The sequence below is a fragment of the Marmota flaviventris genome, chromosome 10, assembly GCF_047511675.1.
Source record: "Marmota flaviventris isolate mMarFla1 chromosome 10, mMarFla1.hap1, whole genome shotgun sequence".
Lineage (NCBI taxonomy): Eukaryota > Metazoa > Chordata > Mammalia > Rodentia > Sciuridae > Marmota > Marmota flaviventris.
The window spans coordinates 15,436,881-15,451,927 of record NC_092507.1 but is presented as its reverse complement, the minus strand read 5'-3'; the positions used below and the strand labels follow the sequence as shown (position 1 = coordinate 15,451,927).

Sequence of the window (15,047 nt, the reverse complement as noted above, 5' to 3'; positions counted from 1 at the left end):
CCTCAGTGCTACTGAGCGCTCGGGACGAGGCTCTTGCATGGGGCTGGGTGTGCGGGGTGAGGGTGGGAGTGATCGTGATGGAGCCAGGGTGGGGATTAAAAGACCTTATCAACAAGTGTTGCCCCAGCATCCGACGGACGTGAGGAGAAGACCATGGGCTGCCCCCCAAGGGGCGCGCCAGTCCTGGGGTAGGCTTTCCGAAGAGCCCATCCAAAGCCCTCGGTTAAGATGCCGACTAGATAAGGCGAGTCAGATCAACTTGGGACCAGGCAAGTTTCCTCCCAAAGAAAGGGGAATTCCGATCCAGGCTTGGCTGGCTCAGTCCCAGCCCAGCTGAGTGACCTTGGACCGGTCACTTTTCCTCCCCCGGCCTCCTCATTCCAATTCCCTCCCAAAGAGTACGGACAGGGTGTCGACATAATGGATGTGAAATGCGTCGCCAAGGGCCGCAGACTGGTATTTGTTATGATAATAAGTGCCCGCGGCGGGCGGGTTCCTATCCTCCCGCTTTCGCTCAGGTTAAGCGGTTCTTTCCGCAGGAACTGGGGTTTGTCGCCTCGCCGCCCCTGCGGGCAGGGCTCCGCGGACCGCAGACTCCGAGGCCGTTACCATTGTTCTTCGAGGCTGGGCCGCAGGGGAGGGCTCTCGCCGGCCAGACCTCGCCTTTGGTCTCTCCCTCCGCCCCGCACTCGCCGGCGGCGAGCCTGAGAAGCCCCCTAGCCGATCTTTCCCGAGGAAGGCAGTCCGTCCTAGAGCGCTCCCGAAAGGAGACCGAAGACGCGCCCGAACGCTTCCGAAGAATCCCGACAGCTCTCTGTCTCCGGAAAGAGCCGAAGGTGCTTCCCATCCTCGGCCTACCGAGTCATTCCGAAAATACCCGAAGTTTTCCGAGCGGCCGTCCTGCCGGACTGCTGGAGGCGGCCGCAGCGCCATGTTGGATGCTCTGCTTGTTGAGTGAAGAAAATCCGCCGGCATCGCCTGAGCCCCGCTACCGAGAAGGGCGCCGCTTCCCCCGGGGAGGGGGATAAAGACCCCCCGCCGCCGGCCCATGAGGATATTGCCGTGAAAGGTCCGGTCTCTCCGCCTCCTGCCCCCGCCGGGTCCGGCCCCCCCCCTGGGGTCGCGTTGTCACGGAGACCGGCAGCCGGTGGTGCTGGCCCGCGGGGCGGCTGCTGCTGCCGGCGGCGGCGGCGGCGGCGGCGGCGGCGGCGGAGGGCGTGTGTGACCGGCCCCGGCCCCCTCCTCCTCCTCCTCCCAGCCTCCCCCCGGCCCCCCGCTCCCGCCGCCTCCCCGGGTCAGCCCCCAACCCGCCCCCCCGCTGCCCCCGGCCCCTGCACCCCGGCGCGCCCGGTCCCGCTCTGGGGGGGTTGGTGGCTTCGCTTTGCCATGAGTTTACCGCAGAAACCGGCTCTGAAATCAGGCTCAGCGGCTGCAGCAGGAACCGGACCCGGCACCGGAGCGGCGGCGGCGGCGGCGGCGGCAGCAGCAGCAGCAGCAGCGGTACCGCCTCCTCACCCGGCGGCGGCAGCAGCGGCGGCGGCGGCGGCAGCAGCGGCCCCTCCTCACCCGAACATCAGGGCCCTCCAGACCCAGGCGCCCCAACAGTATCCTTTTCACCTTCCTGCCGGCCCTTCGGCTCTCGTTGCCGCAGCCCGGGGGGACCCCGCAGTCCGGGGGGACCCTTTTGCCCGCCGCCACCCTCCAGCCAGGAAAGGGACTGCCGCTCAAGCCCAGGCACCGGGCTTGGCCGGAGCATTTGGGGTTCCCCGGCAGCAGCACTGCGGGGCCACTGGGACCCTCCGCAGTACGGTGAAAACTAGCTCCACTCGGCCATGCTTCTGCAGCCCTTCCCTTTTAGATCTGGGGAACCTTCTCTCTTGTCGCTGCCTCCTCTTCCTCCTGTGGCCCCCCTCCCCTTTATTGGGCAGAATTTGCTGGTGCCTGGGATCGACCCTGCAGGCAAGGCTTTCCTCTGGTTGTTGTGAGGATACACACCCTCCTACTACTCCTCTCCCTTCAGCTCCCTTTGCAGCGGGCCTTGGTGGGCTCCCCGAATCATTATTAATACATAATAAACTTTTTTGGTAAATTTCCTGTTTGAAACCAATCAGCTCGTTCCCGAGGTAAGTTGGATTTTCAGTCTACGGTGTAACGTACAAAAAAGCATTCCCTCTGGCTAATGTTTTTTAACGATTGGGGGAGTTGTGATGTGGTTTGTGGTGGAGCGCGATCTAAGGAGGAAATGTTACACCGGACGCTTCCCTGTCTTTGACCTTTTTAAAGGAAGAGGAAGTTAACTGACATTACCCATCACCCCCAAAAGTCTCACTGCTTGGAAGGCTTGTGTTAGGACGAATATTTCTAAAGGGCTTTAATTTGCTTTTCGTAGGCCTGATGTTTTACAGGGTAGCCGGGCTCCTGGAGGAAACGCTAGTATTGTGTCTTACCTTATTTGCTCGAGTGTGGAATTTTGGACAGCTTTGATTGAAAAGTCTTGGTGATGAGGTGTTTTAGTCAAAAACTATCTGAGGAAGGTAGAACATTTTATTAATGAATTCCATAGAGGTATAGAAAGGTGTTACCTACCGAGGGTAGCATTTCATGCACCTCCTTCTCTCATCCCTTGTATTTCTGTTAATCAATAATAATTGGATGTGTTTTGGGGTTTGAATCATGATGAATTTGATTTTTAGAGATAGTAGGATGTTTGAGTAAATAACTCCTCCGAGGGCCACAGATTATTTCACAATCTAGTTTGATTCTTGTCTGTATCAATTACTTTGAGAAGGAAAAGGCATCTCCCTTCCAGAGTCATTTCAGGTCATTGGTTTTTGTCAAGTGTCATTTTCTCTGTTCTTTAAATATTGTTAGTCCACATTTTTCAATGCAGGCATTGTGGTGCAGAGGAAAGATAAGTTCCATTCCAGTGTGATGTGTGTACTGATTTCACAATGTTTTTATCTTGCATGATTCTGTTCAATTAAGAATTGTTTACCTATGAGAATGTTGAGTGTTGCTCCTGGAAAACCTGGTTAGTTTTGATTAATATCCCTAATTGTTTTACTGTGAGAGAAGGTTGATTGGCTTGCCTACTTCAAGGTAGAGGTCAGTGCTGGATTTCCTAAGTACTTCTATCTTCCATTAGTACTTTGTGAGTTTTAAGTTTTTTTCTAATATCAGTTTTTTCCCCCTTATTTTCCATACTCTTGGGTAAGACTGGAAGTTTCTGTATTGTGTCACCAAGTGCATTATTCATTATCTGCATCTTTGAGATGTTTTGGCAATTAAATGGAAGTAATAAGTAGGACTGCATTGCTGACTATGACAGTGCTTGGTGAATTGGGTAACTTCCTAGACACAGAGACTGTGATTTGAGTGTTTTTTAAGTTTGCTTTTCTCAGTAGTTTTTCGGGAAGAGAGGACTTCTAAGAGCTCTGAGTTGGTTGTAACAGAAGTAGTTACTAGTTCTGCAACTTAATTTTCCTTTGAATAAAAGAAACAGTTGTTAAAGATAAATTTAAGATATTATTTTCAGTGGGGATCAGTTTTAAACTTATCTAGTATATTAGATACTTAGTTTTATGTAACTTGAAGGTTTAATTTTGTCTCATGTCATTGAATCTAAAATTAATTTTCCTCTTGATGTATATTCTTCAACTCTGTTACCTTCCTTTCCCTTTGCTTTATGTACTGAAAGGTTACAATTGCTAAAATATAAACACATTATATAAATAGTAAATGAGTTAGAGGTTACAGATTTCATCAGAACACACTAGTGGGGAAATGATATCAACTGGTAATGGAAACTGGTTAAAAATGGATTGAAATAGAGCAGTTCTGTTTTTCTAACCTGAGGGAATGTGGGAATTTGTATTTAACACAGTGGTCATCATGTGATTAGTTGATAACATTGAAGCATCCAGGCTCGAGTGCAGAACTAGAGTTGCTTTTTCCATAGCTTGAATAGATCAGTTCCTCAAAATATATGGGTACAGCTGTTTGCATCAAATTAACGAGTTCAGACATTTTTAATATATATAAATAGGAGCGAGAGAGTCATATGGCAAGGTGTCCTTCATTTGTACTTAGTGTTCAAGTGACAAATCATAAAATGAAGGGAAATGTTAGCAGTAATGAATTTGAATGTAAACTGGAACCTGCTTAAGTAGGCATCAGTTTTGCATGGCGGGACCCATAAAACCATTTCAAGTAGAAATGACCTCTTTGACTGCGAAGAGGCAGAAGATGGGGCTTGGTAGATAGTAGGGGCTGGAAGAAGAAAACTCTGATATGAAAAATGCTAAAACCAAGGGAGAAATATGCTTAGAATTTTGATAACATAAGCCGACATGGAACTTAGAGTTTTTATTAAATTGTCACTTCAAAATATTTGCATTGAAGTCAGACACAGTGGTACATGCCTGTAATTCCAGCTGCTTGGAAAGCTGAGGCAGGATTGCAAGTTCAAAGCCAGCCTGGGCAATTTAGGGAGACTCTCTCAAATTTAAAAGGACCAAGGGATGTAGTTTAGTGGTAGAGTGCCTGCCCAGCATTTGTGAGACCTAGGATTCTATCCCTAGTAATGGGGGAAAAAAACTGCTGTGACATCTGCTTACCCCAACCTATTAAGAGGTTGAGGGCTGGGCCCGATGGTGCACACCTATAATCCCAGTGGCTTAGGAGGCTGAGACAAGAAGATTCTAAGTTGAAAGCCTCAGCAAATTAGTGAGGCCCAAAGCAACTCAGTGAGAGCCTGTGTCTAAATAAAATACAAAATAGGACTGGGCATGTGGCTCAGTGGTAGAGTTCACCCTGCCCAAAAGAAAAAGAGGTTGAGAGAGGCTGTGTTGAGAATATTTAACATTTTTTTGGGGGGGTTGGTGATTTAACCACTTTGATTTTTTTTTTTTTTTTTTGTGCTGGGAATGGAAGCCAGGGCCTAGCACATGCTAGGCAAGTGCTCTACCAATGAGCTAAACCCCTAATCCTTTAAATTTTTTTTTTTTTTTTTTTTTTTGGTACCAGGGATTGAACCCAGGGGTGCTTACCCACTGAGGCTGGCTTTGAACTGTAGATCCTCCTGCCTCAGCCTTTCAAGCCTCTGGGATTACAGGTGCATGTAACCGGCTTGATTTTGTTTTGAGGCTGGGTCTCCTTAGTTGCTCAGGCTGGCCTCAAACTTGGGATCAATTTTGGAATTGATTGAATTTGTTATCCTTTTGTCTCAGTGTCTGGAATAGCTGGGATTATAAGCATGTGCCATCGCACTTGGCTCAACTTTTACATTTTGATGAAAGCTGCTTTGACCTTTTCCACAGAAAATTGTCCATACACAGAAAATCTGGTTTGGATTTTTCAGGGCATTCTTGGGTCCCTGTTAAAGGTTTAACTCTTTAGACTGAAACTGGTCATCCTTCAGATTATCAAGACAAATGAGTTTGAATTCAGGTGCCCAAATAGTTTTTACTTAAACAGAACAATTTTAAGTCTATTATGAACACAAAGCTTTTTTCTTTATATGAAAAGACTTCAGAGTGTAATATCTCTCAGGGCTGTAGACATTTCTGGGGAGTCTAGTTGCTGTTTGGGGGCAGGCAGCCAGATTGATGAAGAAAATTAGGCTGGGTAAGGTGGTGCACACCTGTAATCCCAGAGGCTCAGGAGGCTGAGACAGGAGGATTCTGAGTTCAAAGCCAGCCTCAGCAATTTATCGAGGTCCTAAGCAACTCAGTGAGATCCTGTCTGTAAATAAAATACAAAATAGGGCTGGGGATGTGGCTCCGTAGTTGAGAGCCCCTGAGTTCAATCCCTGGTAGCCCTCTCCCCAAGAAAAAAAATCAGTGCGTTCTTTGAAGGAACTAAATTTGTAAAAGACCTGTGTCAACCAGAAAATGGCTGTGTCTTCAGCTGTTTTGTGATAGATATATGATATTATTATTTTGTACTGGCAATAGAACCCATGGGTACTTTACCACAGACTATATATTTCCATCCTTTTTATTTTGAAACAGGGTCTTGCTAAGTTGCTTAGAGTCTCACTAAGTTGCTGAGGCTGGCCTCAAACTTACCATCCTGCTGCCTCAACCTCCTCAGTTCCTGGGATTATAACAAGTACGTGCTAACTCTGTTGTGCATCTAGTCTGGGAAGAAGGAATTAGGGATTCCTAGAAGAAGTTGACATCTGAACTAAATTAGATGCAGTGTGCCACTACACCTGGCTGATATATGTGATTAAAAACCAATATTCCTGTTGCTGTGTTTTTTTTTCTTTTGTATTATAGTTTTCCTTTTTTTTTTAAAAAAAAATGTTTTTAGTTGTAGATGGACACAATACCTTTATTTTGTTTTTTAGTTTTTTTATGTGATGCTGGGGATTGAACCCAGTGTGTCATGTGTGCTAGGCAAGTATTCTACCACTGAGCCACAACCCCAGCCCTATAGTTTTTCTTTTTTTTTTTTTCACCTTCTGTTGATTTTCAGTTTTATCTTACAGGTTGAAGCCAGTAATGTTTGCTGTATTCTTTTTTCCTTTTAGCCAAAGCTAGAGCTAAAAAATAACATTAGTAGCAATAATAATAATATCCATTTATTGAGTGCCTACTATCTAGGAACCATACATGCATGATTTTATTTATTTCTCCAAGAATTTTAATAAGGTAGATATTGTTGCTGTTTTACGGATAAGGAAACTGGAGTGCAGAGTAGTTAGTAACGTTGCCAGGGTTATCTGCCCAGTAAAGGGTGGTCTGTTTTGCACTGCTATGACTGACTCCAAGCCCATAGTTGCCCTTTTTATTATGCTGTGCTATTTCTTATGCAACCTGTATGTTAGAATGAGAGGAAGAATACTCTCCTATATTTGAGAGCCAGGGGAAAGTCTATATACAGAAAAGGAGCTCTGTGGAGTAATCTAGAACATAGTGATACTGTACCATATTTAATTAGACAAGTAGGTTATCTTTATCTCACTGATCTTTAAGCAGAGATTCTTTACATTAGACTCAATTCGTGTTTTTCCTTGTTCAGAAGTCAAGAAGGCCTCCAGCAAAATATGACGATAACTAGTAACCAGGCCCTTGAGCATGCCGCTAGGCAACTGCTCTACCACTAAGCCCCGTCCACAGCCCCAAAAGGTCTGTCTGCTAAAAATGGTTTGAAAACCATGCTAAAACTCTATCCATTTGTCATTGTTAAAATGAAGAGGACTTCCATTTGGGTCAATTATATTGGAGCTTTGGCATAAGTGGTAAAGTTGGGCTGGGGTTGTGGCTCGGTGGTAGAGCACTTGCCTAGCATGTGTGAGGCACTGGGTTCGATTCTCAGCACCACATATAAAACAAATCAATAAAGTCCATCAATAACTAATAAAAATATTTTTAAAAAGTGGTAAGTTGAATTCATTTGTTCATTTATTCAGCACCTTCTGTGTGCCAGACTGGTGCTAGGTCTGGGTTTGAGGACTCAAAGAACTTGGTCCAGACAGGTAAAACAGATAAAATATCATGAGACAAGTACAGTGCTAACTCTATTATGCATCTAGTCTGGGAAGAAGGAATTAGGGATTCCTAGAAGAAGTTGACATCTGAACTAAATCAGAAGGATGAGTGTTACCTCAGGCTTACCTAGCTTCTCTTCTGCCACCTACTTTTCCTAATTCCGTTGCTGATGCAAGGAATTTTAATAAAGTGCATTTCAATCATGTTTGGGGTTTTTTTTTTTTTTTTTCCTTTTATTTATTTGTTTGTTGGAGCCAGGAAGCTAGTGAAGGTGCCATAGAAAGCAGTGGTAAAGGGGCTGGGGATGTGGCTCAAGCGATAGCGTGCTCGCCTGGCATGCGTGCGGCCCGGGTTCGATCCTCAGCACCACATAGAAAGATGTTGTGTCCGCTGAAAACTAGAAAATAAATTAAAAATTAAGAAAAAAGAAAGCAGTGGCAAAAACACTTATTGCTATAGATTCAAAGTATTTTCTGCACTATAACCTCAGAAATTAATGTATGAAGAGAAATGCGACTGACTAATCTTTGCTAGTTTTCCCACTTTATTATATAATAACCCTCCCCTTTTGATGTTAAATACTGGCTTACAAATGGTACCTGCTAGCCTTAAAATATATGATTTAGTTTGGTATATTCAGCAGTGCCTCTGACATGCAGTAGAAAAATCTGGGTTTGAGTTTGGCTCTTCCATTTTAATAAACGTATTGTATTACAGTAGTCACATTAACTGCTTCTGGTGTCAAGTTTTCCCTTCTCTAAAATATAGAGGTTATCTTGGGAGGCTGGGGCAGGAGAATTGCAAGTTTGAGATGAACTTGGGCAACTTGTGAGACCTCAGCAATTTAGGGAAACCGTGTCAAAAATTAAAAACTAAATGGTGGCACATGCCTGTAATTTGAGCAACTTGGAGACTGAGGCAGGAGGACTGATTGCCCTTTGGAGGCCAGCCTCAGCAATTTTGTGAGACCCTGTCTCAAAATTAAAAATTTAAAGGCCTGGGGGGAGCTGGCATTGTAGTTCGGTGATAGAGTGCTTGCCTAGCATATGTGAAAGAAAACAAGAGTATTTATGACATTTATTTATTTATTTATTTTAAATATTTATTCACAATGCCTTTATTTCACTCATTTATTTTTTACGTGATGCTGAGGATCGAACCCAGGGTCCCGAGCATGCGAGACAAGCGCTCTACCACTGAGCCACAACCCCAGCCCCTATTTATGACATTTATAACTAAGAGGAAAAAAAAATGCTCAGGCATGTAGCTCAGTTGTAAAGTGCTTCTGAGTTCAATCCCAAGATCCCAAACCCTTCCCCCAAAATAAAAAAAAAAAATAGATTCACTTATCTAGTGACCTTGATTTATATATAATTGGTTGTGATTCTAAAGATTATGCTTTGAGGTTTGTTCTTCCATGTTTAGGGGAAGGATTTATAGGGACTAGTTGATGATATTTGTCTTATGGACAGTGACATTTTTCTAGGACAACTTATTATTTTTTTAAGCCTTTTTTTAGTTGTTGATAGACCTTTATTAATTGATATGTGGTGGTGAGAATCCAACCCAGTGCCTTACACATGCCAGGCAAGTGCGGTACCACTGAGCCTCTAGTTTTTGTCTTATTATTGGGTTTATCCAAAGAGATTAAAGTGCCCCAATCCTGTTAGCTGTTATCAGTTGTGGGATGTTTTGAGACCAAAGGGTCTTATTTAGTGTCTGGCTCACTCAGTTGGTTCATTGTGAAGTATGAAGGAAAAAGTAAGTTCTGGAATAAACTCCTGTGATAAGACATAATCTATTTTTACTTTAAGAATAATACATTGGGGCTGGGATTGTGGCTCAGCGGTAGAGCGCTCACCTAGCATGGACCAGACCCGGGTTCGATCCTTAGCACCACATAAAAATAAAGGCATTGTGTTGTGTCCATCTACACCTAAAAAAATATATATTTTTTTAAAAAGAATAATACATTGACCTAAAATAATAGGAAACTATTATTTTTCCTGAATTTTATCTGTGCGTATGACTTCAAGCAGTGAATAAACTGCAGCTGAGATTTACATGGATGAAATACTGCAGGATCTCAAGCTACTTCTGAATTCTCAAATGGCTTCTAGTTCCTTGGCTTGCTGCCAACCAGAAGGCGTTTTTCAATCTCCTGTAGCCTCAGCTGAAATTTGAGACAGTTTAAGCTATTTTAAGTATATGTGAAATTTGTCAGTTTTTATGACCTGTATTAACCTAGTAGTTGTTTTTTACTTTTTTTGAGCCTGGTGTGTGCTGGCTGAGTCTTGTCAATAGAATGTAAACTCCATGAAAGCAGATTTTTGTCTTTTTTATTCACTGTGGACTTGTCAGCACCTATAATAGTGCTTGGCGGACAGTAGGCAATTGGTAAATATTTATCACATGAAATGTTGAGTAAGTTGGAGTCTGGGGATCAATTTCAGGTAAGTTTTAGGGCAAAAATAGATGGCATCACAACTCAATTTTAGCATTCAGGAGTGCCCTAAAATTGTTTTGCCCTGATATGTAATTGAATTGAAAATGGTTCTGTAATTTCCTTTGAGATGGGATATCATTGACCCAGTTTATAAAACTAAAGTGGCAGACTTGGATTTGAAGCATATTATTGAGGTTTAGGGTTGATATAAAGGCCAAAGAGGAACCTCTATAGTCAAATGTTAATGTTCAAAAACTTGTTTTGTGATTACATGAAGCAGGAAATTTAAAAAATAGAGAAAAACAGGAAGTAAGAATCATCTATAATCTTGTTATGTAGGGGTCACCACTATTAACATTTAATATGTTTCTTTCCTGTTCTTTTTTTTTTTGGTATGGAAATTATTTTTGCTGGGGACTGAACCCAGGACCACCTGTGCACTAACATGTGCCCACTATGGATTTTAATTTGTTGAACTTAAAATTTTGTCCTTTTTTTGTAATATAACTTTTTTTTTTTTGTGGTCCTGAGGATTGAACCCAGAGCCTTGTGCATGCAAGGCAAGCATTCTACCAACTGAGCTATATCTCTAGCCCCTGTTTTTAATATAACTTAAGGTCAAATTCTGTACAGTTTGCATCTTTTGAAGTTTTTTTTCTCTTTCTTATGGCACTGGAGATTGAATTTGGGGCCTTGCACATGCTAGGCAAGTTCTTTACCACTGAGCTACACCCAGCTTTTGCATCTTTGTTATTTTGTTACTTGACTGTATCTTTTATCAAAAAGTACCAGCTGGGTGCGGTGGTACACGCCTATAATACCAGCTGCCTGAGGTAGGAGGATTGTGAGTTCAAAGCCACCCTCAGCAAAAGTGAGGTACTAAATAACTCGGCGAGACCCTGTCTCTAAATAAAATAAAAAAATAGGGCTGGGGATGTGACTCAGTGGTCGAGTGACCGAGTTCAATCCCCAGTACAAAAAAAAAAAAAAAAGAGTCCCCAAAAAATTTAAAAAAAATTTTATTGGTGCATTATAATTATTCATAAGTGTGAGATTCATTGGAAACATTCACTTTTAAATAGTCAGTTTAGAATATAAATGAACTTTTGGTTCTCAGGGATGGTCTTTTTACCTTTGGTGTGTAGCTCAGAAGTTATGACTGCTCATTAGAAAGAGGAGAGCTCAGGGGCTGGAGATATATAGCCCAGTTGGTAGAGTGCTTGCCTTGCATGCCCAAGGCCCTGGGTTCAATCCCCAGTACCACAAACAAAACAAAACAAAACAAACTCTCAAACCTTTATCAGTAAGTCAAACATTTTTCAGTTATTGTGTCTGTAATAATTTACAATGCTAAAACTCAAATGCAACATCACATTTTCCCCCCATGATTATTTAAATTTATTTATTCTTTAGAAACCACTGTAATCCATATATTCATACTAAATTTTGAAAAAAGCTAGTGGCCAGAGTGGTGTTTGTATACATATATAGTCTTCCCTCCCCTCCTCTTTTCTCTTTTTCTTTCATTGATGGAACAGAGGATTGAACCCAGGGGTGCTGTACCATTGAGCTATGTCCCCAGCCCTTTTAATTTTTTTGGTTTTGAGGTGAGATCTCCCTCAGTTGCCCAGGCTGGTCTTGAACTTGCTCTACCCACCCCCCTCCCGTCTCAGCCTCCTGACTTTTGGGGATTATGGGCATCACCACCATGCCTAGTTTATTTCCTTGTTTTTTTTTTTTTTTTTTTTTAACTTAGTTTTCAGGAAGTGTCAATATTATCTAGGGAGTGATTAAAGGAAGGAGGAAAAGACCATAAAGGATTCAGGTGGAGTTAGGAAAGCAGGCTTGAAGTGTGGGAACAAACAGAATTTTGGAATGACAAGAAAAGTAAGCAGAGATGAAGAGTGAGTACAGCCAGTTTTGAATCAGAATATATCAGAATATAATTTTTCAAGGAGAATGGAAAGGATTGAACCCTGAAGGTAGAAAAAAGGAATGTAAGAAAGGATAAATTGGATGACTCCTGACTTTTTTTTTTTTTTTTTTTAGTAGGCCCTAGGAAATAGTACATAACCATATAAATTGCCCTCAGTTCTCCCTGCCCTAGGCAAGTACTAATCTAATATAAGTATAGAAGTCTGAGACCCTAGGTTTAATACTTGGCACTGCAACAACAAACGAAGACAAAACAAAAAACTTGAGAGATCAGTTAAAAAGAAAGAAAAGAACTTAAGACCACTGCAGGCAGGGTTTGGATGGGAAGAGGGGATATGTATTATGAGCAGGTGACCAGCATGAACAAAGATTTGGGCTTGGAACAAGCATGGTGTATGCTGCATTTTCAGGGACCTGATCCATGGGCTTGGAGTGGAGGATTCTGGTGGCAGAATATGCAAGATAATGAATCTAGGTTCTAGGGGTTTGGGGATGAATAGAAGAAGTTAGACTTTTTATATATGTGAATTCTTTTTTTTTTCTTTTTGTTACTAGGGATTGAATGCAGGATCTTGGAAATACAATATTTATCTTTGTATTGTTGAGCTGTGAGTTATTTTGAGCTGGGATGTAGCTCAGCATCAAAGCGTCTGCCTTGCATTTGCAAAGCCCTGAGTTTGACCCCCAGTTAAAAGAAAAAAGACAAGAGTTATCTTTATATTCTGAGTATAGACCCTTTATCAGAATCGGGATTTTCAAACTTTCCCTGAGTCTTTTCATTTTCTTGATGATGTCTCTTGAAGGGCGAAAGTTTTTTAAATTTTATTTATTTTTTTGTGGTATTAGGGATTGAACCCAGGGGTATTTTACCACTGAGCTTTGCCCCCCAACTCTTTTAAATTTTGAAACAGTGAGAATAGTGTCTTGTTAAGTTGCCCAGGCTGGCCTTGAACTTTATGGCCCTCATGCCCCAGTCTTTTGAGTATAGTGGGATTGTCAGTAGGAGCTGCTTGTGCCTAGCTTAAACCAAATTTTCGAAGATTTAGTCCTGTTTTTTTTTTTCCCTAAGAGTTTTATAATTAGGTCTTTGATCCATTTCAAATTATTTTCTGTGTACAATGTAAAGTGGAGGTCCAACTTTATTATTTTGTATGCAGATATTTGTTGTCTCAGTACCATTTCTTGAAAAGACAGTTCTTTGCCTAGTGAGTTATCTTAGTGCCTTGTCAAAAGTCATTTGTATTTCTTTTCTCTCTTCTTTTGTGGTACTAGGGATTGAACCCAGGGCCTCCCACATGCTAGGCAAGCACTGTACCTCCAGGCTACATCCCTAGCCCTGTATTTCTTTTTTTGTTGAGAAACCGACATTGAAACAGTATTTTTGAAACTTTGTTTTTGTGCAAATTAAAATCTGAAGTGGGAAGATTAGGAGACTAGAAATGGCATCACAACTACAACTAGTTTTTTGTTGTTGTTTTTTTTTTAGTACTGGGGATTGTACCCAAGGTACTTAACCACTTAGCCACATCCCCAGCTCTTTTTATTTTGGGACTGGATCTTGCTGAGTTGCTTAGGGCCTTGCTAAATTGCTGAGATTGGTCTCAAACTCAAGATCCTCCTGTCTCAGCCTCCTGAGCTGCTGGGATTACGGACTTGTGCCACTGCACCTGGCACATGTAAGGTTTTATAATCAAGCATTTAAAATTTACTGAGAGATGTGCTGTTCATAAAATATGGCCTATTGAATAACTGAACTTCTACCATTTCTAACTTTGTATAAAACAGAAAAACTAATGAAATATTCTGGCTGCTTTTATTCTTTTTTTTTTTTTTTTTTAAAGAAAGAGAGAGAGAGAGACAGAGAGAGAGAGAGAATTTTAATATTTATTTTTTAGTTTTCGGTGGACACAACATCTTTGTTTGTATGTGGTGCTGAGGATCGAACCCGGGCCGCACGGGGGCGAGCGCGCTACTGCTTGAGCCACATCCCCAGCCCCGCTGCTTTTATTCTTAAGGTAAATTCCCACTAGGCAAGGATAGCCTTGTAAAAAATAAAAGTATAGGCAGTTGACTACTTTACTGTTCTGGGGCAGACTTGGAATTGTGTATGAAGTTACAGATTCTTGGGTTATTGTATTTCACATTAAATGTTAGTTCTGTCCCAAAGTATTTAAGTAATTTTAAATTTGATTTTTGATTTACAAGGTTATATCCTCAGGCTATTCTAATATATACATTATTATTTAAATTTTTTTTTAAGTTGTTGATGGACCTTTATTTTATTTAATTGTATGTGGTGCCGATAATCGAACTCAGCGCCTCATGCATGCCAGACAAGCATGCTACCACTGAGCCACAACCCCAGCCCCATATGCATTATTTTAAAGAAACAGAATTTGGTAAATAGTATTAGCCTCTGTCAAACAGGATTCTTTTTGCTATTTAGAAAAAGATCACGTGAAAGGAGAGGCATTTTATAATTTTGCAGGTCTAATAAAAACCATGGTTATTGGTTTTGGACAGAATTTTCCACTAGAAAAATCTCTTGAGGGACTTAAAATTGAAGTATTATAGTGAGGGAATGGGATTACTGATTTTGTAAGATTATACCTACTTTTTAAGTTCTATCAATTTGGGAGGCTGAGATGGTAGGATCATGAGTTTAAAGCCAGCTTCAACAATTGAGCAAGGTCCTAATTTGGTGCGATCCAGTCTCAAAATAAAAAATAAAAGGGGCTGGGGATGTGGCTCAGTGGGTTCAATCTCTGGTACCAAACAAAAACAAAAACCAATAAGGGAAGTGGGTCTTAATCTATATAGAATTTTAATGACATAACTGATTAATATTGTTGAATCTTTGAGGCTAATATTGTCAACTGATACTTGCAATTGTTGATCTTTTTCAGAAGTATTAGAATTTGGAATCAGTCCAACTTCCTGAGGTAACTGCAGTTCCAAAGGCAGACAGCAGAGTACTTGACCTTAACACATACCCTTGCATATTGTGGTGACTGAGTGTGTACTTGAATTTTAGGCAAGGCAGTGAAAGCTAAATGCCTCTTTAGAAAGTAACTCCTATAGAGTTACTTTTTTCCCCTTCATAATTGATAAGTAGCTTGTGGGAGATACTTCAAGACTGTAAATAACATTTCTTCTCCTGGTGGATTTTG

At 41.8% G+C, this 15,047-nt stretch overlaps 1 protein-coding gene across 9 annotated transcripts in view; it reads left to right on the top strand.

Moving 5' to 3' along the window:
- Positions 1-1,226: 1,226 nt before the first annotated feature.
- Positions 1,227-15,047, top strand: part of Eif4g3 (eukaryotic translation initiation factor 4 gamma 3) — a 304,684-nt gene continuing 290,863 nt past the window's right edge. For 6 of the 9 annotated variants that reach the window (XM_071617441.1, XM_027937618.2, XM_027937616.2 and 3 more), the window contains exon 1: positions 1,228-1,604. In XM_071617441.1, coding sequence (XP_071473542.1) covers positions 1,387-1,604 — 218 coding nt within the window. In that variant the 5' untranslated portion in view covers positions 1,228-1,386. Of the gene's footprint in view, positions 1,605-15,047 lie in introns of all 9 variants that reach the window. The other 3 variants (XM_071617438.1, XM_071617439.1, XM_027937617.2) reach the window with 3 other exon arrangements.